This window comes from Mesoplodon densirostris, chromosome 16, assembly GCF_025265405.1.
Source record: "Mesoplodon densirostris isolate mMesDen1 chromosome 16, mMesDen1 primary haplotype, whole genome shotgun sequence".
In the NCBI taxonomy this organism is placed as follows: Eukaryota; Metazoa; Chordata; class Mammalia; order Artiodactyla; family Ziphiidae; genus Mesoplodon; species Mesoplodon densirostris.
Genome location: NC_082676.1, coordinates 79,753,736 through 79,780,740, shown reverse-complemented (window position 1 = coordinate 79,780,740; position 27,005 = coordinate 79,753,736). Strand labels below are relative to the sequence as shown.

At 38.0% G+C, this 27,005-nt stretch overlaps 1 protein-coding gene across 3 annotated transcripts in view; it reads left to right on the top strand.

Annotated features, from left to right (window-relative positions):
• TASP1 (taspase 1) overlaps nucleotides 1-27,005 on the top strand; it is a 243,715-nt gene that overhangs the window by 141,446 nt on the left and 75,264 nt on the right. For all 3 annotated transcript variants that reach the window (XR_009530102.1, XM_060077654.1, XM_060120650.1), the window contains one exon: nucleotides 10,221-10,331. Coding sequence is in view for 2 of the 3 variants with exons in the window: in XM_060077654.1 (XP_059933637.1) it covers nucleotides 10,221-10,331 (111 nt within the window). In the remaining variant the exon portion in view is untranslated. The remainder of the gene's footprint in view (nucleotides 1-10,220; nucleotides 10,332-27,005) is intronic.

The following is a 27,005-nucleotide window of genomic DNA, read 5'->3' as shown; positions in this document are numbered from 1 at the left end:
TCACTACAAATAACTCAGTTTCCTTTCTTTTTATGGCTGAGTAATATTCCATTGTATATTTGTGCCACATCTTCTTTATCCATTCATCTGTCGATGGACACTTAGGTGGCTTCCATGTCCTGGCTATTGTAAATAGAGCTGCAATGAACATTGTGGTACATGACTCTTTTTGAATCATGGTTTTCACAGGGTATACGCCCGGTAGTGGGATTGCTGGGTCGTATGGTAGTTCTATTTTTTTTTTTTTTTTTTTAAGGAACCTCCATACTGTTGTCCATAGTGGCTGTATCAATTTACATTCCCACCAACATTGCAAGAGGGTTCCCTTTTCTCCACACCCTCTCCTGCATGCATAGTTCGTAGATTTTTTGATGATGGCCATTCTGACTGGTGTGAGGTGATACCTCATTGTAGTTTTGATTTGCATTTCTCTAATGATTAGTGATGTTGAGTATCCTTTCATGTGTTTGTTGGCAATCTGTATATCTTCTTTGGAGAAATGTCTGTTTAGGTCTTCTGCCCAATTTTGGATTGGGTTGTTTGTTTTTTTGATATTGAGCTGCATGAGCTGCTTGTTAATTTTGGAGATTAATCCTTTGTCAGTTGCTTCATTTGCAAAGATTTTCTCCCATTCTGAGGGATGTCTTTTCATCTTGCTTATGTTTTCCTTTGCTGTGCAAAAGCTTTGAAGTTTCATTAGGTCCCATTTGTTTATTTTTGTTTTTATTTCCATTTCTGTAGGAGGTGGGTCAAAAAGGATCTTGCTGTGATTTATGTCATAGAGTGTTCTGCCTATGTTTTCCTCTAAGAGTTTGATAGTGTCTGGGCTTACATTTAGTTCTTTAATCCATTTTGAGTTTATTTTTGTGTATGGTGTTAGGGAGTGTTCTAATTTCATTCTTTTACATGTAGCTGTCCAATTTTCCCAGCACCACTTACTGAAGAGTCTGTCTTTTCTCCATTGTATATTCTTGCCTCCTTTATTGAAAATAAAGTGACCATGTGTGCGTGGATTTATCTCTGGGCTTTCTATCCTGTTCCATTGATCTATATTTCTGTTTTTGTTCCAGTACCATACTGTCTTGATGTAGATTTGTAGTACAGTCTGAAGTTCAGGAGCCTGATTCCTCCAGCTCTGTTTTTCTTTCTCAAGATTGCTTTGGCTATTCAGGGTCTTTTGTGTTTCCATACAAATTGTGAAATTTTTTGTTCTAGTTCCGTGAAAAATGCCATTGGTAGTTTGACAGGGATTGCATTGAATCTGTAGATTGCTTTGGGCAGTATAGTCATTTTCACAATGTTGATTCTTCCAATCCAAGAACATGGTATATCTCTCCATCTGTTTGTATCATCTTTACTTTCTTTCATCAGTGTCTTCTAGTTTTCTGCATACAGGTCTTTTGTCTCCTTAGGTAGGTTTATTCCTAAGTATTTTATTCTTTTTGTTGCAATGGTAAAAGGGAGTGTTTCCTTAATTTCTCTTTCAGATTTTTCATCATTAGTGTATAAGAATGCAAGAGATTTCTGTGCATTAATTTTGTATCCCGCTACTTTACAAAATTCATTGATTAGCTCTAGCAGTTTTCTCGTGGAATCTTTAGGATTCTTTATGTATAGTATCATGTCATCTGCAAACAGTGATAGCTTTACTTCTTCTTTTCCGATTTGGATTCCTTTTATTTCTTTTCTTCTCTGATTGCTGTGGCTGAAACTTCCAAAACTATGTTGAATAATAGTGGTGAGAGTGGACAAGCTTGTCTTGTTCCTGATCTCAGCGAAAATGGTTTCAGTTTTTCACCATTGAGAACGATGTTGGCTGTGTGTTTGTCATATATGGCCTTTATTATGTTGAAGTAAGTTCCTTCTATGCCTACTTTCTGGAGGGTTTTTATCATAAATGGGTGTTGAATTTTGTCGAAAGCTTTTTCTGCATCTATTTAGATGATCATATGGTTTTTCTTCTTCAGTTTGTTAAAATGGTGTGCCACATTGATTGATTTGTGTATATTGAAGAATCATTGCATTCCTGGGTTAAATCCCACTTGATCATGGTGTATGATTCTTTTAATGTGCTATTGGATTCTGTTTGCTATTATTTTGTTGAGGATTATTGCATCTATGTTCATCAGTGATATTGGCCTGTAGTTTTCTTTTTTTTGTGACATCTTTGTCTGGTTCTGGTATCAGGGTGATGGTGGCCTTGCAGAAAGAGTTTGGGAGTATTTCTACCTCTGCTATATTTTGGAAGAATTTGAGAGGGATAGGTGTTAGCTCTTCTCTAAATGTTTGATAGAATTCGCCTGTGAAGCCATCTGGTTCTGGGCTTTTGTTTGTTGGAAGATTTTTAATCACAGTCTCAATTTCAGTGCTTGTGATTGGTCTATTCATATTTTCTGTTTCTTCCTGATTCAGTCTTGGCAGGTTGTGCATTTCTAAAAATTTGTCCATTTCTTCCAGGTTGTCCATTTTATTGGCATAGAGTTGCTTGTAGTAATCTCTCATGATCTTTTGTATTTCTGCAGTGTCAGTTGTTACTTCTCCTTTTTCATTTCTCATTCTATTGATTTGAGTCTTCTCCCTTCTTTTCTTGATGAGTCTGGCTGATGGTTTATCAATTTTGTTTATCTTCTCAAAGAACCAGCTTTTAGTTCTATTGATCTTTGCTATCGTTTCCTTCATTTCTTTTTCATTTACTTCTGATCTGATATTATGATTTCTTTCCTTCTGCTAACTTTGGGGTTTGTCTGTTCTTCTTTCTCTAATTGCTTTAGGTGTAAGGTTAGGTTGTTTATTTGAGATTTTTCTTGTTTCTTGAGGTAGGATTGTATTGCTATAAACTTCCGTCTTAGAACTGCTTTTGCTACATCCCATAGGTTTTGGGTTGTTGTGTTTTCATTGTCATTTGTTTCTAGGTATTTTTTGATTTCCTCTTTGATTTCTTCAGTGATCTCTTGGTTATTTAGTAGTGTATTGTTTAGCCTCCATGTGTTAGTATTTTTTTTACAGATTTTTTCCCTGTAATTGATATCTAGTCTCATAGCATTGTGGTCTGAAAAGATACTTGATACGATTTAATTTTCTTAAATTTACCAAGGCTTGATTTGTGACCCAAGATATGATCTATCCTGGAGAATGTTCCATGAGCACTTGAGAAGAAAGTGTAATCCGTTTTTGGATGGAATGTCCTATCAGTATCAATTAAGTCCATTGTGATTCGTTTTTAATATTTTCTCTTTGTCTTTCTTCTGGCATTTTTCACTATGGTATACCTAAGGATAGATTTGTTTTTATTTACTTTTTTTGGAGCTCTGTATGCATCTTCAATGTAAGGATTTCCTTATAGCTTAAATTCTGGAAACGTATTTATTATTTCTTCAAAGATTAGTGCCCCCTTCCCCATTCTTTCTCTTCTCTTTCAAAATGCTTATTACTATGTTGGATCTTCTCATTTTATACTTTAGGTTTCTTAACTCCTCATTTTCCTTCTCTTTATCATTCTAGACTGCTTTTAAGTTTTTTCCCATGGATATATATTCTAATTCTCCCTCTTGCATTGAGTGTTAATCAAATTTTTAAAAAATATCTTTATTGGAGTATAATTGCTTTACAATGGTGTGTTAATTTCTGCTGTATAAAAAAGAGAACCAGCTATATCTATACACATATCCCCATATCCCCTCCGTCTTGTGTCTCCCTCCCACCCTCCCTATCCCACCCCTCTAGGGGGACAGAGAGCACAGAACTGATCTCCCTGTGCTGTGCAGCTGCTTAATTTGAAAACTTTTATTTGATTCCTTGAAAAATCTGTATGCCCCTCCCAACCCCTGGCTCCCAGATTGCCCCGTTTTTTAAAATGTTGATTTCCCCTTTTATCTTTGTACTACAGATTGTTCTATTACAAGCCTGGTCTAACTATGATCTGTGAGCCAAATCTGACCCATGGCCTATATTTGCATGCCCAATGAACTAAGAATGATTTTTAATTTTTTAAAGGGTTCTTACAAAAATAAAAGGATGTTTGACAGAGATCATATGTAGCCTGCAAAGCCTAAACTGTTTACTTATCTTTTTTCTTTCTTTTCTTTTTTTTTTTTTTACAGAAAATGTTTGTCAGTCTCTGTTCTATTACCACCACTTCTTGGTTTGGTAATCCCTCTGTTTTCTGCATATGCCCGTTCTGTCTTATAAGTGTGTGTGTGTGTGTGTGTGTGTTTTGTCTTTTTTTTTTTTTTGGTATGCGGGCCTCGCACTGTTGTGGCCTCTCCCGTTGCGGAGCACAGGCTCCGGACGCGCAGGCTCAGCGGCCATGGCTTACGGGCCCAGCCGCTCCGCGGAATGTGGGATCTTCCCCGGACTGGGGCACGAACTCGTGTCCCCTGCATCGGCAGGCGGACTCTCAACCACTGCGCCACCAGGGAAGCCCTGTTTTGTCATTTTTTATTGTGAATTCATCTTTAATGTGGGTTGTGAAAAGTTGATCCACACAAGACAGGAAATGTATTATAATTTTTTTCCTGATAACATGGGTTTTTTTGTATACAGTCTGGTAACCACTGCCACTATCAATACATAGAACATTTCCATCACCTCAAGACATTCTTTTATTCCCTTTCACAATCAATTCCCCAGCCCCAGACCCTAGCAGTTACTGATCTGCTTTCTCCTGTTAGAGTTTAGGCTTCTCTGGGTTTTCATGTAATGTAGTTATAGAGTGAGTGCTGTTCTGTGTCTGGCTTCTTTCACTCAGCATAATGATTTTCTGATATTCACCCATGTTGTTGTGTTTATCAGTAGATTTTCCTTTTCATTGCTGAGTACTATTTTAACATATGAATATATTATAACTTGTTTATCCATTCATCTGCTGATGGGCATTTGTGTTTGTAAATTTTGGCTATTGAGAATAAAGCTGCTATGAGAATTCAAGTGCAAAACATATTTTTCTCGGATAAAGTACCTAGGAATGAGGAACTGTGGTTTTAGTAGTAAGAAATATTTATCCTTCCTATGTCAATTACCCTGGAAAAATGAAAAATACAAACATTTCTTAGTCATATTTCATAATAAAATTTATCAGCACACCTGTTGTAAGATAGTTGAACTCATACATTTTCCACCTCTGAAGAGTCACACACTCTCATACATTCAACATATTCCAAGATAATGCTTACTAACATGTAGGAAGATACTGTTCCTTACAAACTTCAATATATTATGAATAAAATGCATTCATATTATATATGAACAAAGAAGTCTTATTGAGAACTCTGTTGTGATTTTCTCTTTAGAGCAAAGGTAAGAGTTACAAAATCTCTAATTTTAAAAGAGGATGATTTCAATTAGTCCATCTTCAAGGAAATATATTTATAAACTGCCTACATGCTTCTTACACTAGTTATGTCTGCTTTAATTAAGGAAGGAAAATGTTCCTCATTTCCCAAGTGAGAAACATTTCCTAAAATCACAACATTCCCAGGGCTGTTCTTAGTCTAAACCTCCATATAGAAATGTCTGGAATAGAAATTTTTAAATATCAGAATCCAAGTGTGTAAGCTTTCACATTCAAAAGTGCAGAGAATCTCAACATCAACAAACTATATTTCTATAAAAATCAAAATTACAACTTACATATCCCTTATTTAAATAGCAGTGATGTCACCTTAGGGTTAACTGTAGGTAATCAATCACTGGATTGTAATACATGCAGAGGTTAAGAAAATTTCAAATGTTCCTAAATATCATTATAAAAATGAATATTTTACATTATGTAAAATTATGATTATTATGGTCTCTAGAGAAAGATATATAAAAGTATGAAAAAATAAACTTCAGTAATGACAAAGTAAAATTTTTACCTTCATTTCCAGTTGCTTTCTAAAATTACTAGTTAGTCTCAACCTCATTGAATTAATGAAAATAAAATGTATCCCATGACAGATTTTTTGTGGCAGAACCTAGTCCTTTAAAAAACATATGAAACGGGCTTCCCTGGTGGCACAGTGGTTGAGAATCTGCCTGCCAATGCAGGGGACACGGGTTCGAGCCCTGGTCTGGGAAGATCCCACATGCCGCGGAGCAACTAGCCCCGTGAGCCACAATTACTAAGCCTGCGCGTCTGGAGCCTGTGCTCCGCAACAAGAGAGGCCGCGATAGTGAGAGGCCCGCGCACCGCGATGAGGAGTGGCCCCCACTTGCCACAACTAGAGAAAGCCCTCGCACAGAAACGAAGAGCCAACACAGCCATAAATAAATAAATAAATAAGTAAGTAAGTAAGTAAGTAAGTAAGTAAGTAAGTAAAGTAAGTAAGTAAGTAAGTAAGTAAGTAAGTAAGAAAAAACATATGAGAAGTTTCCGGGTACAAATTATAATATATTATAACATTTAGATCCCCTCAACCAATTCTTGGAAACTCAACGTCATTGTTTGTAAACTAGTCATATAAAATGATTCTAAAAGTATAAATGAGTTTACATCGACCAGTTGACTCTGACAAGTTGCCATCCCACCACCGACCACAGATAGCATCCGACAGAAGCTTGTGGTGCTTAAAACACATTTCACCACCTGCCAAGGAGGCAGACTCCACGGTGGAGAAGACTGGAGCTGTAAGACACAGGTGACTAAGTGCCACACAGTGGCAGTGGTGCTGGCCAGTGGAGCAGGGGTACGCATTGTGTATCCCCAAGAAGGCTGCTCTGCCTGCATCAATGCACCCTTGTATGGCACAGTACTTCCAGAATTTTAGCTGTGGAGTTCTCTGAGGGTGAATGCGTGTACTGCCATCAGGCAGTTAGAGGTAAAGACATCAAGATGTTTTCAAGATGTTTTCAATCCTGGATCCTGGAGTGAAGAGGCTAAACTTTGTACCCCAATTGTACAGCAGGTTAAATTCTACATACCATCCTCTCCGGAGCTGCTGCCACAACTTCTCCTTGTGGGTGAAGAGTCATCACAGTGCTTTTTCACAGGGGGAATGTAAGAAGAAATTACAGCAAGCCTGGGCACAGCTCCGCACAAAGTGAAACACCTCCTCCTTGGAGGGAGAGTCAAGGTCATCAAAAAAGATACCCCCAATACCCCTCCACTCCCCACGATGGGCTATAAAAAAGTCATCATCACATCATTTTTAAAATTTTGGGTAGAGATCTGCACCATGTTCGTCACAAGCCTCCTTTAGAGTCCCATGAAAATGGACCGCATCCTCTTGGTTCAAGTATGTTGGAGTAAGGTCACATCCACCACCAAACCACCACTGCTTGTTACCTACCAGATCAAGACATGTGATTCTGTTGTGGACTTTGAGATGCCAAGGAAATGTATTATAATTCTGATGTCTGGGTATGGGGCATACTGGAGTCTCAGTAACAGGAAACACACTAGGAAAGAGTGAGCTGGGACTGGGCTAAGGTTTGGGATTCGAGGGAGAGACATGGCCATGGAGGTTGGCTCTCAGCAGGCTGTGGGAATGTCCAGGGTTTCTGATGAGTCCAGGGTTCTCAGCTAAATCCTCAAGGTTGGTCTGTAGAGCACACAGTCAAGGCACTGGCATCTGGACTGGCCAGAATGGCAGTTAACTGAGTGTTCAGTAGCCAACCAGGGGTCCAACACCTCTGGGGAGATCTGACAAAATGTAGCAGCACCTCTGCCAACTACTGTGTCCTCTGGTTCTAGCACCAAGTAGGTGCTCATTAACAATCTGTTGTGTGAACAGATGGGGAAGGAAATGAAAATAAAGTTCATATTTTGGGGACTGATAAGTACCAGGCAGGAATCTGCTTCCAACCTTTGCCCTAGACTCCTAACCAAACAGGAAGAATCTGGAGAGATACCTCTAGTGGTGGTTTTGTAGATTCCTTTGGGATTTCTACATAAACAATCATATCATCTGCAAATAGGAGCACTTTTGCCTTTTTCTTTCTGATCTTTATGCCTTCTACTTCATTTTCTTGACTTAGTGCAATGGCTCAAGCCTCCAGTATATTGTTGAATAAAAGCGATAAAAGCAGACATCATTGCCTTGTTCCTGGTCTTAGGGAGAAATAATTCAGTGTTTCACCATTAAGTATGAAGTTAACTGTAGATTTTTTGCAGATGTTCTTTATTTCTAGAAATTAATAATTGAATTTAGAGGCTTGATCAGATTGAGGTGTAATTTTTTTGGTGTGGGGCAAGACTACAAAGGTGTAATTTTATCAAGGGACGTGTAATATCTGTTTGTATCTTTTTGTGATATTAGCAGCCATTGACGATTGTTGCTTATAGCAATTATTAAATTATAGGTTACAAATGGTTATATTCTAATTTTGTTAATTTCTTCTTCATTTATTAACTGGGATACTACTATGGAGAAAATTTTCCTTCATAAACCTTCTGGTTAACCTGCTACACAGTTCCTATAGGAAGGACAGAGAAATGCTTGATTGTTTTCTTTCATTTATCCATTTTCAGAATAGTGAATTGGTTCCATAGCATCTTCCAAAGGTGTTTTTAAAACATAAGCTATGAATTCACTATGTGTTTCAGTCTATTTAGTCATTCTTATTGATGATAAATAATTGTGTACTTTTGTAAGTTCTTTTAGAATTTGGTATTTATCACTTTCCCTCTAGGTTTGTAGTTAGGTCTTCATTCTTTGTATAATCCTTGTCTTCTGCTAAGATCTGACAATATAAATACACTCTTGCTTGCATGATTAAGGACAAAAGGAAGATGTATTGAAAGACTTAATTTCTAATATCTGTGAATAAAGAATGGAACTGTTTGCCTCTGAATCACACTTTAGCTATATGGCAGCATATTCTAAGAAACCTTGGAATTTTGTGGATAAAGCCATAAAATCAAACTTTTCTTTGACTGGAACCTACAGAACAAGCTTTTGGTGTCAAGGCTCTTATGTTAAAGGTGATATATGTCAGAATAGAAGTCATAATTTTAAATTTCTTGGAAAAAAATCAAGCATTGGAGAACCCTATATATTCCTGTATAACTACAGAGGAAAAAGTCTTTCTGACACATACTGTGTATTTTTGCTGTAATGTTAACTTCATGTGGTTTAGCTGTTTGCCTTGAGGCATGTGTACATAACCTTCTGAACACCCATTTAGCTCATAATATGCCAGTTTCCTAACAATTATTATTGTTCTAAAGTATAACATTTCACTGTTCAACATCAAATACGTACACAAAGGGAATTAAAATTTATGGAGTTTCCTGAGCTTACACAGTGTCTCTACATAGTAAGTGTCGAAAATGGTTTCTTTTCTATTAGCTTTATTTTAATTTTTCCCGTGATTATAAAAATAATATTGTAAACATTTAACAAAATAGGGATCACCATAATCCTGCCCACAAAGTAATACATTAAATTGCATACCTAGATGAAGATCTAAGTGTAGATACTCACAAAGATCTTGAAGGAGATTTACATTTACTTTACCAAAAAATACAGGGAAGTTATTTCTGACAAAACATAGGTGATTTAAAAAAAAAAAACTTTCACAAGTTTTGAACAGTTTGTATTTTGGCAATGAGTGTATAATGTATGTGTATACATAATATACATATATGTGTGTATACATACATGCATGTGTATATGGGGGGCAGAGGAAGTGGGGGGAAAGGAGGAGAGGTGTACATATGCAGAGAAAATTTCTGAAATGAATGTCACCAACATGATTTAACAATTAGAGATAACATTTTTAAGGGAGATTTGTTGTTAGCGCCTAATGTCTGTCACAGTACATACTAGCCAAACAGAAAATGTGTGTTCTATCAGTTTGTGTTGGTTTAAGTTTCATGAATTTAAGAACTTTTGATTAAAATATATTCACTACGATATATAAAATAAATAACCAACAAGGACCTACTGTATAGAAATTATAAAACAGTTTTTTGTGGTTATCCAGCAATGGAAATGAAACAGAACCCTAGGTAGAGAATCTAAATTCCTGTATTATGTGAATAATTCCTATGAAAAAGGGGTTTCCTTTTATTTTTCTTTGTTTCCTTTTAAGATTAGACATGTGTTTCTTTAGTTTCTGTCCAATCTCTTTACTAAAATTACCAGATTGCTCGTAGAAATCATTTCATCCCTCACTGAATTATTCTCCAACATAACTACTTCTTCAGTGGTGCATAAGGGTGTTTTAATGCTAGTAAGACAAGAAGGATATTTAGTACTGCCTTTCCTCAACCGTTCTTGGTTTCCTTGGCTTTCTAGGATGTGGAGAGCATCTTGTGCGCACCATACTGGCTAGAGAATGTTCACACGCTTTACAAGCTGAAGATGCCCACCAAGCTCTGCTGGAAACTATGCAAAACAAGTTTATCAGTAAGTATAACATTAAGAAAATTACTTCCTTGTAAATAGAAGTTGTTCCTCTGAGCTGTAAGCTTCATGAGTCAGGTGCCACGTTTGTATTGCTAGACCTAGGTCCAGGGTTTAGCATGGACTTAGACCCTAAATTAACATTGGCTGTGAAAAGAAATTCCATCAAAATAGCTACTACTGCATGAAATTTTCCACATAGCCAATGTAATGCCCAAGTTGTGAGACACTGTCCAGGATTAGAGTCATACACAGTAGAATAAAATTCTACTAAAACAAAATTCAAGGGGCAACCTCATTTAAAAGTTTTTCTGTAATACAATTTGACTCTTTTTTTAAACAAGTTAGTGTTGTATTCATGAATCCAGTGCTGCCACACACACTTGTCTAGGGTTGAGTTGAAATCTGGCCTGGCTTCATTTGCCAAACCCATATAACCTGATGTGAGGCTGCATCTGGTTGGAGGAAGGGATGGCTTTTTCTAATCTGCAGGAAGATTTTGTGTAGCCTCGCAATGGCCCTGTAGATAACTGTTACTGTGGATTAAAACTATTTGACTCGGGTTTTTCCCATCATTTAACATTGAGCTTACCACTATGGAAAGGCTTGTGAAGTTGTATAAAAAATATAAAATGTAGTTAAAAATAAGGGGGACTTCCCTGGCGGTCCAGTGGTTAAGACTCCACGCTCCCAAGGCAGGTAGCACGGGTTCGATCCCTGTTTGGGGAACTAAGATCCCACATGCCACACAGCATGGCCAAAAAATAAAATAAATGAATGAATGAATAAATAAATAAAATTGAATTAAAAAAAAAAGACGCCTCCGCTAACTCCTCCCAGCAACCCTATCCCATAAAAAACAAAAAAACAAACCCCAAAAAAACAAGTTAGGGTAATAAGCCATGAACACATAAATGAGGGGAAGAGTATCACAGGGTTAATCTGGGGGGTGTCTCCACGTAGAGAATCAAGACAGGATAATATAAGGTGCTAATTATGTGGTGAGGACAACACAGACGAAAGCGTAGGAAGAAATCACCCGAAAAGGATTCATGGATGAAGAACTCCTAGAACTGGCCCCAGGAAGCCGGGAAAGGTGGGGAAGAAAGGAGTGTGAGCACAGACATGACAGTGGGGTTAGGCGTGGTGAGGGCTCGACACCTGCATGACTCTTACCTGGAGGGAAGTGTTCCTGATGTGCAGCGGGGCTGGATCGGCCAGGTGAGGCCAGGTCCCGAGGGCCTTAAAATCTCCGTGTAGGAGTTCATGTTCGATCTGATAGAAAGGAGAGAACCCTTATGTATTCTTAAGTTGATCAATAAAATGTTTTAGGGGAGGGTTTATAAAGTAGATCTCAGGTTGTCCAAGACCATCTCTATAGGAGACCGACCTTAGGGGCTGGGAATGGTCCAGGCCATGGAGAGGAAATGGTGACTTTGAGGGAGGGGTCCATGGAGAAAGTAGAAATATTGATAGATTTTGCTGCTAGGAGAGTATGTAGCCCTCTGGGTCCAGTCAGGAGGTAGAAACCATACATTAGGTTAATCAGGAGGAGTTTAATATAAGGAATTGTTAACTATGATGAAAGAGTGGAGGCTGTAAGGAAACTGTCTGTGGTGCCCTAGATCTGAGAGTGTCCAGGGAAGGACATGCTTGGGAGGGGCTCAGACCTTATTGGAGAAGGTGTGGTTCAGCAGGTAGCAGAGAAGTTCACTGGTTTGGCCTGTCTGGGACTGGTCTGGAGTTGCTGGGCAAACAATAGGCCACCCTCTGGAGTGCAGTGTAGATGGGGAACAGATAATCAGCACCTGGTGGCTGGGTATGCCGTGGGAGCCCAGCATCAAGGGGGCATGCAGAGGACACAGGACTGCAGGACACACAGGCCACAGGGCCCCTGCAGAGGGGGCGACTGCTCAGTGTGTGACCACCTGGGCCACAAGGGCTGTGTGCAGGCTGTGCAGGGCCCGGCCCAGGGAGTCCTGATGGGCACCTCTGTGTAACCACTGGGGACCTCTGGTTTCTATGTCGACAGGGCCCAGCCTGCCAGGTCACAGCAGGGCTGCGTCCTGGGCCTGTGTCTGGGGCACACTTTACCAGATGTCCCACACCTACATTGACTCTTCTCCCCAGCCCATGGTGGACAGTTCAGGAAGGGTGCCTATTGTAACTCTTTTAATGTTCTCTAACTTGGTTTAATGCCTGACTCCTTGCCCTCATTCTGTTAGTCCTCTCCATGTAAGCCTGGTCTCTTTTTACATGGCACTTTATATTTGTTTTGCTGCCATTTCATCTTCATTGGGTGGCATCTGGATTCCAGGGACTTTCTGTGTCACTGTGGAGGGACCATCTGGCTCATGGCCGCCCTCTTCCCTCTGTTGGCTTGTGCTGGGATGGGGCTCACCCTCCACCTCCCCATGGGTCACTGGCCTCTCTCCCTGATGAATTCACTATGGTGTCTGTGGTCTTGTTGTAACCTCTGGCTTCTGTGGTACACATAGCATCCACTGACAGCAGATGCTAGTGGTAATGGGGTCAGGTGGTCTGAAAACATAGAATGATAAGGGGATTGTCAAGTTCGCTTGGCCCAAGCATATCAGGCTACTTTTCCACTCTATTCCTAGAGAGCCTTACCGGCCTGAAGGTGGCATGGCAATGGGCAACATCCCTACCTGGCTTCCTATTCCTTTAAGCCTCATCTGTTCTTGGATCCTCTGAATCTAGGGCTTTGTCACTGGCTCCTCTTTTTCTTCCACCCTCACCAGCTTGGGAAGAGGAACAGAAACCCATACCAGGAACCAATGCTTTTCTTCTAGTTTTCCCAAAAATGTCAAGGTGTCCAGTCACACCCCTACTCCAGCCCTACCTTTAGGATACTGGTGGGGACCTGGCTAAGCAAGGGTTGCCCCAGACTATTTGCCAAAATTTAGGCTTTACCTGTTTAAAACACTTTTCATCTCAAAGCTGTCTCTACTTAGAATTTATGAAAATCCACTCAAGGATAAAACATAAGTTTTATAATATAAGCATGCAACTGATGGGATAGATGGGGCATTCCAGGGATGGGAATAAAACTGAATTACTGGACTTCCCTGGTGGCGCAGTGGTTAAGAATCTGCCTGCCAATGCAGGGGACACAGGTTTGAGCCCTGGTCCGGGAAGATCCCACATGCTGCAGAGCAACTAAGCCCGTGCACCACAACTACTGAGCCTGTGCTCTAGAGCCCGCAAGCCACAACTGCTGAAGCCCATGCCCCTAGAGCCTGTGCTCCTCAACAAGAGAAGCCACTACAATGAGAAGCCTGCACACCACAACAAAGAGTAGGCCCCGCTTGCCACAACTAGAGAAAGCCCGCGTGCAGCAGCAAAGACCCAATGCATCCAAAAATTAAAAATATAAATAAATACATAAATGTATTTAAAAAAACTGAATTACTTCCTCAAATTTATAAGCATTGTTGCTTAGGCCTTTAATATGTATCATGCCCTCTTAGGAAAGATTTTTAGGGTAGAGAGAGAAAGAAAAACAGATTATAGGCAAGAAACAACTGGATTTATCTGAAGGAAGAACAGAGTGAATAACTAGAAAAAAATTTCAGTATGAAGAGATTTTATACAGGTGCTTTCTTCCAGTTATTTGACCTGAGGTCATGAAAACATAAATAACGGTATGAACTACATGCATGCTGGTAAGAATCACCTGATGGCAAATTGTGAGCTGAGGAATGCGTTAGGAATGGACTTTGAGGTCTGCCTTTGGTGATTTTTCAGAAAAAGGTTGATGATGTTCATGTTACTACATCTTCAAATATATCAGAATCAGACTTGGGTCTCCTTGGACTTTTGTTTTAACAATTACCATCGTGGAATGCTGTTTTGCTGTTTTTAAGGGAAACCCAATTCTTGGCCTGAACAGCCTGTGTAATTTATGTAATTTGCTATTAGTTGCCCACCTATACCAGTTTTCGCCAGAGGTGAAAACTCAACGCTCAGGAGAAGTTCACTTCCTGGGAACCCTGCGATGGTGTGTGATAACGGCACATGGTAATTTTCTCCTTGTTGAGAGTGACCTGAACTCTTTACTGTGTCTGAAACCACAGATTCACTAGCTAGTTGTGCATCTCCAGATTTGGGTCCATGCTGAGGAGTTCCTGAGCTCCACTCCTTTCTCTTCTGATGCTTTGTTGTCCTCTTTGTATAACTCTTGAAACTCCTCAGAGAGTTGGGCTGTAGTACTTCATTTTTCCACTGGATCCCATGACCTAATGCATGTTGAACACTCATCTTAAAAATTCCAGGGCTTCCCTGGTGGTGCAGTGGTTGGGAGTCCGCCTGCCGATGCAGGGGACACGGGTTCGTGCCCCGGTCCGGGAAGATCCCACATGCTGCGGAGTGGCTGGGCCTGTGAGCCATGACTGCTGAGCCTGTGCATCCGGAGCCTGTGCTCCGCAACGGGAGAGGCCACAACAGTGAGAGGCCAGCGTACCGCAAAAATAATAATAATAATAATAATAATAATAATAATAATAATAATTCCAGACTCTTGGAAAGGAATCAGAAATTTCAGAGCTCATCAACCCTGCTCACTAAATCGTTGAAGAAACTTATTTTGCAATAGTTCAGTGACTTGTCCAAAGTCACCTGGTTAGTCAGTGAGTGTTCATTCCGCAAGGTCACACTGCCCGCCCCCCTTTTTAAGCAAAATAAAATGTGGAATACAGAAAAACAGTGTTCTGGGAGTTAAGACAGCTGGGTTCCACTCTTAACTCTGTGTCTGACTCACTGAATCTATCAAGTTACTTAAGTTCTGTTTTGTTTTCTTAGAAAAGAAAAAGTTAGACAAGAGACAGTTTCTAAATTTCTCCACCATGCTAAATTTTATGAATTCTTTACCGTATTACACCTGTAAATATGTGGTTCTTTTTAATCAGGTGATTTGGGATTGGAAAATCAAAAATTTCTGGGACCACTTGGGAACTATCAAGAAGCATGGATGATATTTACAAAATGGTTAGAATGAAATAAATTGAATTTACTAGGGACCTGGATGAGAAGCAACGTCTGGTTCTTTCATGTTTTAAAAGTGATGAAATTAGTTGTTGGTTTTAGGACAAGCCTCTTTGTTCTCAGTTTCCTCGTGTATAAAACGAGGGGGCCTAACTCGATGGTCCTCAAAGTCCTTTCTAGCTCCAAAATTCTATTTGGTCCCTGGTTTGTGAAAGTACAGTTGTAAAGCAATTTAGTCCTTAGTTGAAAGTATAAATTAAAGCTATTAAAGATGGATAGCAAGTTTCTATTGAGGTGATTTGGTCGAAATCCTTTCTGGTGATGGCTGTGTTAAGCTAGCCACCACTTCCTTGGTTTTGTGGAAAGGCATCACGATACTCTTCCTTTCTTGCTTCCTTTGTTTTTTCTTAAAAAAAAAAAGATTTGCATAAATAATATATCTAGAGATTCTCACTGCAGTATATACTTAGAAACACTTTATATAATAATCAGGACAGACTTATTCCAAGACTCCGGTGGTTCTTCAGTCACAGTTCTGGTTTTCTTGCCCAGGCACTGGTTCCTGTGGAGGTTTCTGCTCATGAGGCTCTGCTCTGGTGCTGTGATTCTCTGTATATGACTGTCTGCCTCTCCAATTGTAGGGGAAGTTGTTTACCTTGTGATCTCACTTTTCTGACGGATCTAAGAAGAGTTGTTGATTTTTCAGTTTGTTCAGCTTTTTACTTGTTAGGATAGAGCGGTGACCTCTGAAGTAGTCATTACATGCTGGACCAGAAACCAGAAGTCTCCTCCACAGTCTTTTTCCAATGGTTATTATCACATTAAAATTTTTTTTCTATAATCAAGGATTAAAAAAAGTGGTTTCCAGTTTTAATTTGTCTTTTTCTGATGAGTAAATTTTCAAATATAACTTGGCCTTTTATATTAATCTGTGAATTATCTGCTAATAGTTTTAGACCATTTTTCTGTTGTACTGTTTGGGTGATTTTCTTTTAATTGACATTTAACTTTTATTAATGGCAAAATTACCTTAAATAAAATATTCTAAAATGACACAGCAATAACCATTTGTACAGAATTTTTAAAAAACCCTGTCTTCTTGAGTGGTGTTATATTTGATATCTGTGACCTTCTGCAATAATGAGGGATTTTTTAAAAAGTAATTTTACACTGTGATTAAATAATTTGTTTTTATGTATTTTTTCTAAAGTAGTCAGCAACTTATTAAAATAAAGATTTTTCCAGTTTTTTTTGTAGTTTGAAACAAACTCTGAAATTATCTTAAATGTAGGGTTCTTTTAAAAATCTATTTTTGATAAATGAGGCTTTGATGTGATAGAGTAAAATTGAAAGACATTTTGAAGATTAAAATGTTTTTGTTTCCACTTGTATTACCATTATGCCAAGATCCAGAGCTTTGGTTTGACTTAATGTAGGAAGCATAAAACAGAATAACCGATTTGTGCATTTAAAAAAAAAAAAAACCCACTGTTCATGTAACGTACAAAATCCATAAAAATGGGTACTGTAAAAATAGTTCCTTAATAATACTTCATGCTAACCAGTTGATTATAGACTGAATGCTTAGTTAAGTAAGGAAAAGAAATAAATAGATTTCCTTTTTAGTTGTGCTTTTTAAATTACACACACACACACACACAGACACACACATATAAAAGCTCTTACAATGACTCAGATGTGACTTTTCCTATTCATGGTTATTTTTGAACAAACTTGGTTTCATGAATTATTCTTTTTTCATGCAAACTGTGGCTACATGTGTGGTATGTGAACTTCAGGGTGGCATTATAGCTTCCTGCCCAGTTCTCAACAAGTAATGTCATAGTACTTTTTTAAGTTGATTTGGCTCTCTACTAAATATAATGGTTGATAAAGTGTTATCTGTAAAAATCAAATTTCCCTTTTCTTCTCTTTGAATTTCTAAGCTAACTTGTTGGTATCATCAACCTACAGTCTATGCGACTATTATTGAAAAATTCTATGTGGTATATAGTATTACGATTAAAATAAGGAGCTTTTGCTCTATGTTCTTTTATTTTATCCCTTTGGGGAATGCTTACACTCTTTCTGACATCATAGGTTTACTGTCAAATGCAGAATGCCATTAAAAATTGAGATTGAAGGGAGTCCACTCTTGTGGTTTTCTGCCAACTTGAGAAATTACGTTTGATAAATATTTTCTTTTAATGACCAAATTCTTAGCTAAAACCCTGATAATTCATAAGCATTAACTTTGATAGGAGGAACAAAAGTACATTGTCATTACACATTTTAACTTCTTATCTGAGGTCATATATTATGTTTCATTAGTTTCTTTATAATTTAGAAAACTTAATATATATACTGGTCTCTTTACCAGTAGTGCATTTTTGGATTTTTCTAAGACTTTTCTCCTATTCTTCGTGCACATTTCTTTTTTTCAAACAGTAAAATCTTTTTCCTGAGAGAACTTATTTTTTTTAAACCAATTCAAAAAATCAAAGATGTTTCTCTTTCATTATCATAAACATTGTGATATATATAGTGTGTTGTACTCACATGTCCAAATTGCAAAATAAGGAAAACAATACATTAGGTATCCCAGAGCATTATTTATCACTAATTCTTGGGCCTTAGGGTTTTATAAATACTTTCAGAATTTTTTTTTTTTTTTTTTTTTTTTGCGGTACGCGGGCCTCTCACTGCCGTGGCCTCTCCCGTTGCGGAGCACAGGCTCGGGACGCGGAGGCTCAGTGGCCATGGCTCACGGGCCTAGCCACTCCGCGGCATGTGGGATCTTCCCGTACCGGGGCACGAACGCGTGTCCCCTGCATCGGCAGGCGGACTCTCAACCACTGCGCCACCAGGGAAGCCCTTTCAGAATTTTTAACGTGTTTTTATTTAATAAATATTTATGAAAGTCATGAATGTACTTTGCTGGCTGCTGTGACAGATACACAGATAAATACACCATATCAACCTTACTGTCAAGGAACTTGCAATCTAGGAGAAGAAAAAAGGCAAATGTACAGTAAATAAAAAGTAAGATGCAGTAAGTTTCATACTAAAGTTCAGGAAATATAGGGGATTTCCATTCCTGGCAGTTTCATCAGATGGAGATCCTGGAACCTTTGACTGCAAATAATCTAACAATGCTGGACAAAATATTAATGGCAAAATCACATTTTCAAATGAATAGGTGAGAATCTTCGTTTAAGATTGTCCTAGTTATATGAAGCTCCCAGGGGCTTGACAGAAGTAAATGAAAATCCTTCCTGAAGCAATACTCTTTCAACTCAGATCCCAAAGAAGTGCTCAACTATGAATTCAAAATAAAAGCTTAAATTAAAATGAAACACACATGAAGTAGAGTTACCATGAGAGAAAGTATGTCAACAGAAACTTTAACCAGACTACCAAAGACTTTAGATATTAGAATCACTAGGTAGAAAATATGAAATAAATATTTTAGACATTGCTGTTTTTAAGTAGGTATAATCATTTTGGAAAAATATTCATGAGAAGTGGAACACGTGCATGCCCCACAACCCAGAAATCCTAGTCCTGACTACGTACATGTGCCCTGGGGTGACACACACAGGAACATGTACAGCATGGCTTTTTCTTAACAACAAAAAATGGAAGCCATTCTAAGGTCCATCAGCAGGAGAATACTGTGTGGCAGTGGAAATGAATGGATTACAAAGACACACATCCATATGAATAAACCTTAAAATCATAATACTAAGTTAAAAATACAGTTCGCAAAGGACTACAGTCAGTGTTGCCACCATTAATATAACTTTGCAAAACCAGACACTATTTCATTATACATGCACATATGGTAAAACTATAAAAGAGAACAGGGAGTTATTGGAAAATAATTCAGGGTAGTGGTTTCCTTTGGGAGAGAAGACCTAGGGAGTCTCAACGGTATTAGTAAGTAGTGTTGGATTTTTCTAGTTGTTTGGTGGATTAGTGGACATTTGTTCTATTAATATGCTTCATAAATTATATGTTCCATATATTCTTTTTGTGTTTTATGAAAAGCTTCATAATTAAACTCTTAATATGATAAAATAGGAAAAGCAGAGTTCAAAAGAAGCAGAGGAAGAGGTGTCATATCTGTTAGATCGAGGAGAGTGTCATGAATGAGGTACCTTCAGGAGGGAGAATCTAGGACTGGATTTGTGAGCAGCAAGTGATCTGATTTAACAAGTGGACAGAGTATATTAGGGAGAGTGGTGTAATTATAAATGAAAAAGAAAACCCCAAAATTGGACTTACTGTAGTGGAGAGAGCCACATAAGGCATTGGCAGTGGAGTGTTACAGTAGGATGTGGGATGGATTGGAGGAGGGAGGCCCTGTAGGTGAAGCTACTAATTTGAAGGGCATGGCGATTAGAGAAACAGAGCTAGAGTGGATCAAAGGAGTCAGGTGCCAGAGACTACTCTCAAAGAGAGAATCCTTGAGATTCTTGATGTTGATTGAATGGGATGGATGCAGTGAAAGAGGCATCAAAGTAACTGGAGTTTTTTTTTTTAAACTTTTAATTTTATATTGGAGTATAGTTGATTAACAATGTGTGTTAGTTTCAGGTGTCCAGCAAAGTGATTCAGTTATACATATACATGTGTCTATTCTTTTTCAAATTATTTTCCCATTTAGGTTGTTACATAATATTGAGCAGAGGTCCCTGTGTTATACAGTAAGTCCTTGTTTTGAGTCTCCTGGACTTGGAATTACAAGGCCAATAAGAGATTATAAGAATGTCATGCATGGAACATTGGACATGTAGACAGCATGGGGTTGATTTTGACTCCTATGTTGGCATAGAGGTGTTTGTAGGCAAGACAGTCAGTTGGATATATGGGCCTGGAGCTTGAGAGGGAAGTTGAGACTCTGGGCTTGTCTTTGGAATTTATGGTGTCTTTCACAGAATGAATGATCCCGCTGAGGAAGCCAGATCTGCTTGCACGTCATCTCCTCAAGGAGGTCTCTGCTAACCACCATGCCTAAAATTTTAACTTCTCTGACTCTGGTTTGTGTTTCTTCTTGGCACTTGTTTTATTCTGTACTTTTTTATTATTGTCTATCTCTCTTCAGCACGGCATAAACTCTATGAGAGAAGAGATTTGGACTGTTATTTTCCCCCATTTCTGTCTCCCCAGCAGCTAGAAGAGTGTCTAGCAAAGAGAACATTTGTGGAATGAATGAATGAATGAGAAGGTAAAAACCTTAGAGGGTGTCTGCCTTCAGGGTGGGTGGAAAGAGTATCCTGTGAGGAGATAGGAAAGAGGGAGAAAAGATGCGACCGAGGAGGACACTCATCTGAAAGCCAAAGGCAGAAGGAATTTTTTGAGATAACCAAGGAGTTTCCATGTGTTTAGAGATATAAAGGAATATCAAGAAAAAGCTTTTAGGTCTAGGCATTTGGAGGGTATGAATCAACTTTCAAGCATATGCAGTGGCAGGGTAAGAAAAGAACTTCACTCAGCAGCTGGAAAGAAGGAGGACCAAAAATGATGGTCTTTCAGCCTTGGTGACAAGCTAGGTGGGTTAGACTGCCATAGATGACTGGCATCGACAACTTTGCATGTAAACTATGCACCAATAGCACACAAACTTACTGAAGAATAATACTTTGCCTTTCATCTTTTTTCTTCTTTAACAGGAGTATATCTCATGGAGGGTCACCAAGTTGCAAAATCAATCATATATTTTTTCCCATGTGACATAAGATACATATATAGAATCCCAGAATATTTTTAAGTGTATAGAGATTTTACAAATCAGAATAAACTTGAGTGAGTGGAATGGGGACAAAAGGAAAGATAGTGACTACAAGGTTGACAATCATTTTAGAAATGTGTGTGGTTTTCTAAGGGCCTTCAGGAATGTTCTTTAGAAAGCTAATGGCAGAATTGAATGCTCTTTGCTTGTCTCTTTTTGGGGAGTTGTTGTGAGCTCTGAAATACCTCTTAGAGTGACGTCCTTTTTTTTTTTTTTAAATAGAGGCTTAAGAAATAATTATATATCTCATTTAAAACAAGGTGCAGAAAGCTTGTGCTGTAAGCTAGGAGGTTGGAGAATAGGAAGAGTGATTGGTTAGATTATACTCAGTGGAATTGTTGAAAGTGGTAAGAATCTGAGATTTTATTTTCTTTCTTTGGCTAGAATGAATGGTTAAAACTCCCATTTATTGACCCGGGTAATCATCATTTGAAAATAAATAGTTCATCTGCTTGTTAAATTAAATAACTCCCAAATTTGTTTTTTCAGTGTGTGTTGAGTGTCATTAAGAGAATCATCACAATTTCCAAGAAACCCAGAGGTTACATTCTGTGATGTGGCTTATGCCTTGTTCCTAAAGGAGAGTCTTGAGATAAAGCTGGGTCATCCTGTCCTAGGGAGCTCAATCATTTTTCTCTTCTTCCTCTCCTCTTACAAACAAGAAAAAAAGAAAACCTTGTGATTGTATTAAATTACTAACAGAATTGATCAGCAGCAGATTAACAAAATGGACTTATCAGAATAAGTGGAAGTGGGTAGCCGGCAATAGAAGTGTGACTTTGTAGGGCTTTGTGCATTCACAGCCCACGTTGGTTTTCTCCCTCTGGCCTAGGTTTCCTGTTTACACAAGACCTCTAGTCTTCTCTTAGAGCCTGGAAATCCCATATATTTTGGATACTTGCAACTTCTGAAATAGCAGGGGATGACTGTGTCAACAACAGCAAATGTGTTCTTACTCAAGCCTTTTGGGAAACCAAGAAAAGACCATTTAAATTAGCTACCAAATTTTGATAACTGGACATAATTTGGTAATATTATTTGGTTGGAAAGCAAATAATAAGCACAGTAATAAAAATGGAAAAACAAAACAACTCTGTAAGCAGTGTCACGTTACTTTATAAAACCCCATAGTTTTGTTGCTGATCTATTTGATTTCAAAGGTGGCCAGATTTAGAGACTGTGGACTTGATTATAAAGGTTGGTGCCATCACAGAATTAGGAGCTGCTGAGCTCCTCACAATACGTACTTTATTTTGAATTTTATGTTAAAAGGTGTTTATGAAGTATTAGGATTTAATTAAAACCACTCAAAGAACTTGTTTCATCCCATGCTGAAAAAAAAAAAAAAAAGGAAGAAAAAGAAAGATCTTTGTTTCCGTATCAGAATTCTTTGTTTTTCCTCCAAAGGGTACTGATTAGGTGATCAAAAAGGGTTTTTATCTGTTCCTTGTGCTGTGAGCACATGGAGAAAAATCACTAATATTAGTTACAGTAAACTCAGAGCACATAATTATAATGTTGCAAGAATGAAAGGAAAATTAAATCATATTAAGCTGAAGGCTGAGCTGTACATATACTGACTGATTAGTTTGAACAGGGCTTAAGTTACATTTGGTGGATGTGGGTAAAATAAAGAAATCCATAATCGTTATAATAGATTTTAGAATTGTTTTTATGGTTGTGAAGTTGCTTCCCCTCACTGTAACCTAATTTTTTAAAAGCCATCAGATATTTGAGAGTAACCATGATTTTTGAGTCTGTGAGAACCACATACTCATGAGGGAAGACTAGAGTGCATGTAAACAACATTATTCTGAACCTTCTGTGAATGTGGTAAAACCCAGTCCATTCATTAGCATTAATCGTGGGCAGCTCATGCTGAGGGCTTCTCACATGGACCATCTGAGGCTCAACGACACTGATGATTTTCTGGTATTTACCTCATTTCTGGGTTGATTTTCAGTTTCAGATTGGGTAAGTTCAGAGTATCTTCTCTGTTTATTTGTTTTAAGTAGCAGATTTTTATTTATTTAAAACACTTAAATCAAGTAGCAGGCTTCATTATTTGAATTTGTGATTAGGAATTCTGTAATTGTATTTTGGGGGTAAATTTGGAATGGGTTTGCTGTTAGTCTGTGTGTGCATTTTAGAGGGTTTTTTTTTTTAAGGTCAGAAACAATCCTGCCTGTCTTCCTTTCTTTTCTTTTTTTTTTCTTGTAAAATATAATGCTCTGAAGAGCTCCTTGTTGTATTCTGTAACTATTTAGATACAAATATGCAAAACAAATGGCTATTTTATAAATATAGAAACCTGTATTTAAAGAATCTGAACCAAATACCAAATGACTGATAACCAATAAAAATAATGTAGGTTGAAATTAACTCCCTTTGGTTGAATGATTTTGAAGCAATAGCTTTTTTTTTTTTTTTTTTTTTGCGGTACGCGGGCCTCTCACTGTTGTGGCCTCTCCCGTTGCGGAGCACAGGCTCCGGATGCGCAGGCTCAGCGGCCATGGCTCACGGGCCTAGCCGCTCCGTGGCATGTGGGATCTTCCCGGACCGTGGCACGAACCCATGTCCCCTGATGCATCAACAGGCAGAATCTCAACCACTGCACCACCAGGGAAGCCCGAAGCAATAGCTTTTTAAACAAAAATGTTTGGGAGTGATTGGCCTTTGATTTTTTTTTTTTTTAAATCCTTTTTAAGACGATTGGAGAAATTTTAATAGACTAAGTGATAGTACTTATTATTCATAAATGTTGTTTATAAATATTAAAGCTATAAACATTAGTCTTATTAATTAGAATTATTAATAGTTTTAGATATGATAATAATAATTATTATTATTTTATTTTTTTATTGAAGTATAGTTGATTACCATGTTGTGTTAGTTTCTGGTGTGCAGCAAAGTGATTCATATATATATGTATATATATTCTTTTTCATATTTTTTCCATTATGGTTCATTACGGGATATTGAATATAGTTCCCTGTGCTACACAGTAGGACCTTGTTGCTTATCTTTTTTATATATAGTAGTTTGTATCTGCTAATCCCAAACTCTTAATTTATCCCTCCCTCACCCCCTTTCCCTCTTTGGTATTGGTATGATTTATATAGGAGAATGTTTTGCCTATGTTCTCTTCTAGGAGTTTTATAGTTTCATGTCTTATATTTAAGTCATTTTGAGTTTATTTTTGTGTATGGTGTGAGGGTGTGTTCTAACTTCATTGATTTATGTGCATCTGTCCAGGTTTCCCAGCACCCCTTGCTGAAGAGACTGTCTTTTCTCCATTGTATACTCTTGCCTCCTTTGTCATAGATTAATTGACTGTAGGTGTGTGGGTTTATTTCTGGGCTCTCTCCAATACCACGCTGTTTTGATTACTATAGCTTTGTAATACTGTCTAAAATCGGGGAGGGTTATGCCTCCAGCTCTGTTCTTTTTCCTCAGGATGGCTTTGGCAATCCTGGGTCTTTTATGGTTCCATATAAATGGATTGCTTTGGCAATCCTGGGTCTTTTATGGTTCCATATAAATTTTAGGATTATTCTAGTTCCGTGAAAAAACACATGATAATATTATTGTGGTTAGGTAAGAAGATGTCCTTGTTCTTAGGCAGTATCTTCTGAAGTATTTAAGATGAAGGGTTGTAATGTTTGACATATACAAATTGCTCAGAAAAATGTATTTATGACTGTAATGCTTTTGCACTGAAGGCTGATGGTGACTCTGTGGGGTAATTGACTTTCTTTGTAGGAAAGCTTATGATAAAAGTAGCAAATCTTTGAGACTTAAGTTATAACAAAACTGTTTACTGTTTAACAAAGCTGAGGGAACAGAACTGGTTTGTAGATACTGAGAAATTAATTAAAATTATAACATAGTTCATTAAACAAATGAAAACATATTTAAGGAGAAATCTATAGAAAATAAATGTGTTTAACTTTTAGATGTGCATTTATTTGATAGGAGGATTAAATTTTAATAGGGAAGCACATAAGTATAAATATATGATTAGTAGGTTAATGTTTTATTTTTGGATCTATGAGAAGCCCTTAGTATTTCCACTTCTCAGCTTACGCATCCAATCTAAAATCCATTATATTGTCACATTTAAAAATATTCTTAAGGCAGACAATAAAGAATATAAACTGTCAGGGGTAACGTTTCATTAATCACCTCTACATGCTAACTTTTGCACCCTATCAGAGTACACACACAGAGTGGCACACACTGTGGGCTGGCTTGTCCTGTAGTCATTCTCAACTTCCTTTGCCCTTCCATGCCTCTACTGCATAGACTGTAAAAACTATTTACATTTTAAGACTCCCTTGCAGCTAAGAACAGCCATACAATATGGGTCAAACTAACAAGACACAAGTGTCTGTTTGAGGGTTTCTGGGAGAGGCTTTTGTCTTCTTGATGAAAAGGGCTGACATCACCTCTTTTCCCTTCTTCCTGTCCTGAATGTAAATATGATGCCTGGAGTAAGAGCAACCATCTTGTAGCCATGAGGAGACAGATAGGAGAATCACAGAAATCATGGCCTTGACACTGTAAACCTGCTGCTGCAAATGCAAAAGCCACTTTCCTCCAGACTACTTGTTCAGTGGGAAAAGTAAACCCCAAGTTGTTTAAGTTACAGCAGGTCTGGGTTTCTGTTAGTTGTTGCTGAATACACTCTGTATCTGTAAAATGGAGAGTGTATTGAAAATCTGGCCACTCATTTATCTTATGTGTGTGTGTGTGTTTGTGTACAGCTACATACATATATACATCCTTGCATACTTAAATGAGGGGGATGCTCTTGTTTGAATACCTATTTGGTCACCTTATCCATTGTCTGTTCTTGCTAATAGAATCATGAATTTGCTTAAATATTGGATGGCTGTGTGCTTCATGGTCCCCACCATGAGGTTGATAGGGGATGGTGGGGTAATTGTTATATTCTAGCCACTACCTTATGTGAACACAGCTATTGTGTTAGACTATTAAGCTTAGAGTTAATTATTCTGGCAGCCAAGTGCATCAACCTCTGTGGTTAGTTAATAGAGATCTGTATGACCTGGTGGTATATTTGTCCTTCCATAAGGTTTATGCTGTATTATCCCACCAGTCTGTTATTTATTTGGTGCAAAGGTAATATGTTCACAGGGTACAAATTCAAAAGATACAAAAGGGTAAGGGGGGAGAAGTCTCTCCCACACTCTGTCCTTCAGCCAACCTAGCTCCTCTTTGTAGAGGCAACCAGGTACTTATGTATCCAACCAGGGAAAACCCACACATTTAGGTGTAGACTGGTGTGAGTGTTCTTTTCTTGCCTTTTACACAAATGGTAGCAATCTCTATACCAATCCTTCACTTTCCTTTTTTCACTAATTATATCTAGGCAGTCCTCTCTGAATCAGTGCGTAAGAGTTTCTTTATTCTTCTTAACAGCTGCATAGTATCCATTGTATATGGATGTGTCATAATTTTATTATCCAGTCACCTTTTAGTGGACGTTTAGGTTGTTTCAGTCTTTTGCTATTGCAAACAGATGCCACAGCAAATGGCCCTGTATACGTCAATCTATCCAAGTCATTTAAAATTTGAAATGATATGTATATCGTTACTTTAGAAAACTACTTCACTTCTTAAAGATCAGCAGAATGAGAAGATGTGACTAGACCAGGGTTGGGGGTAGAAAGAGGCAAGTTGTTTTTGAAGGAAATGATAGGCCTGTTAGTCGTCCCAGGGAGGTGGGGCACGGGACAGCCTGTCTTTGCTGTCTGGGAAGATTGCAATCTGAGGCCTTTTCTGGTGCTTATCGTAGTAACAGATGTTTTAAAGATTTGTATAGGTTTGGATGATTTTGCTATTTCTTATTTTCT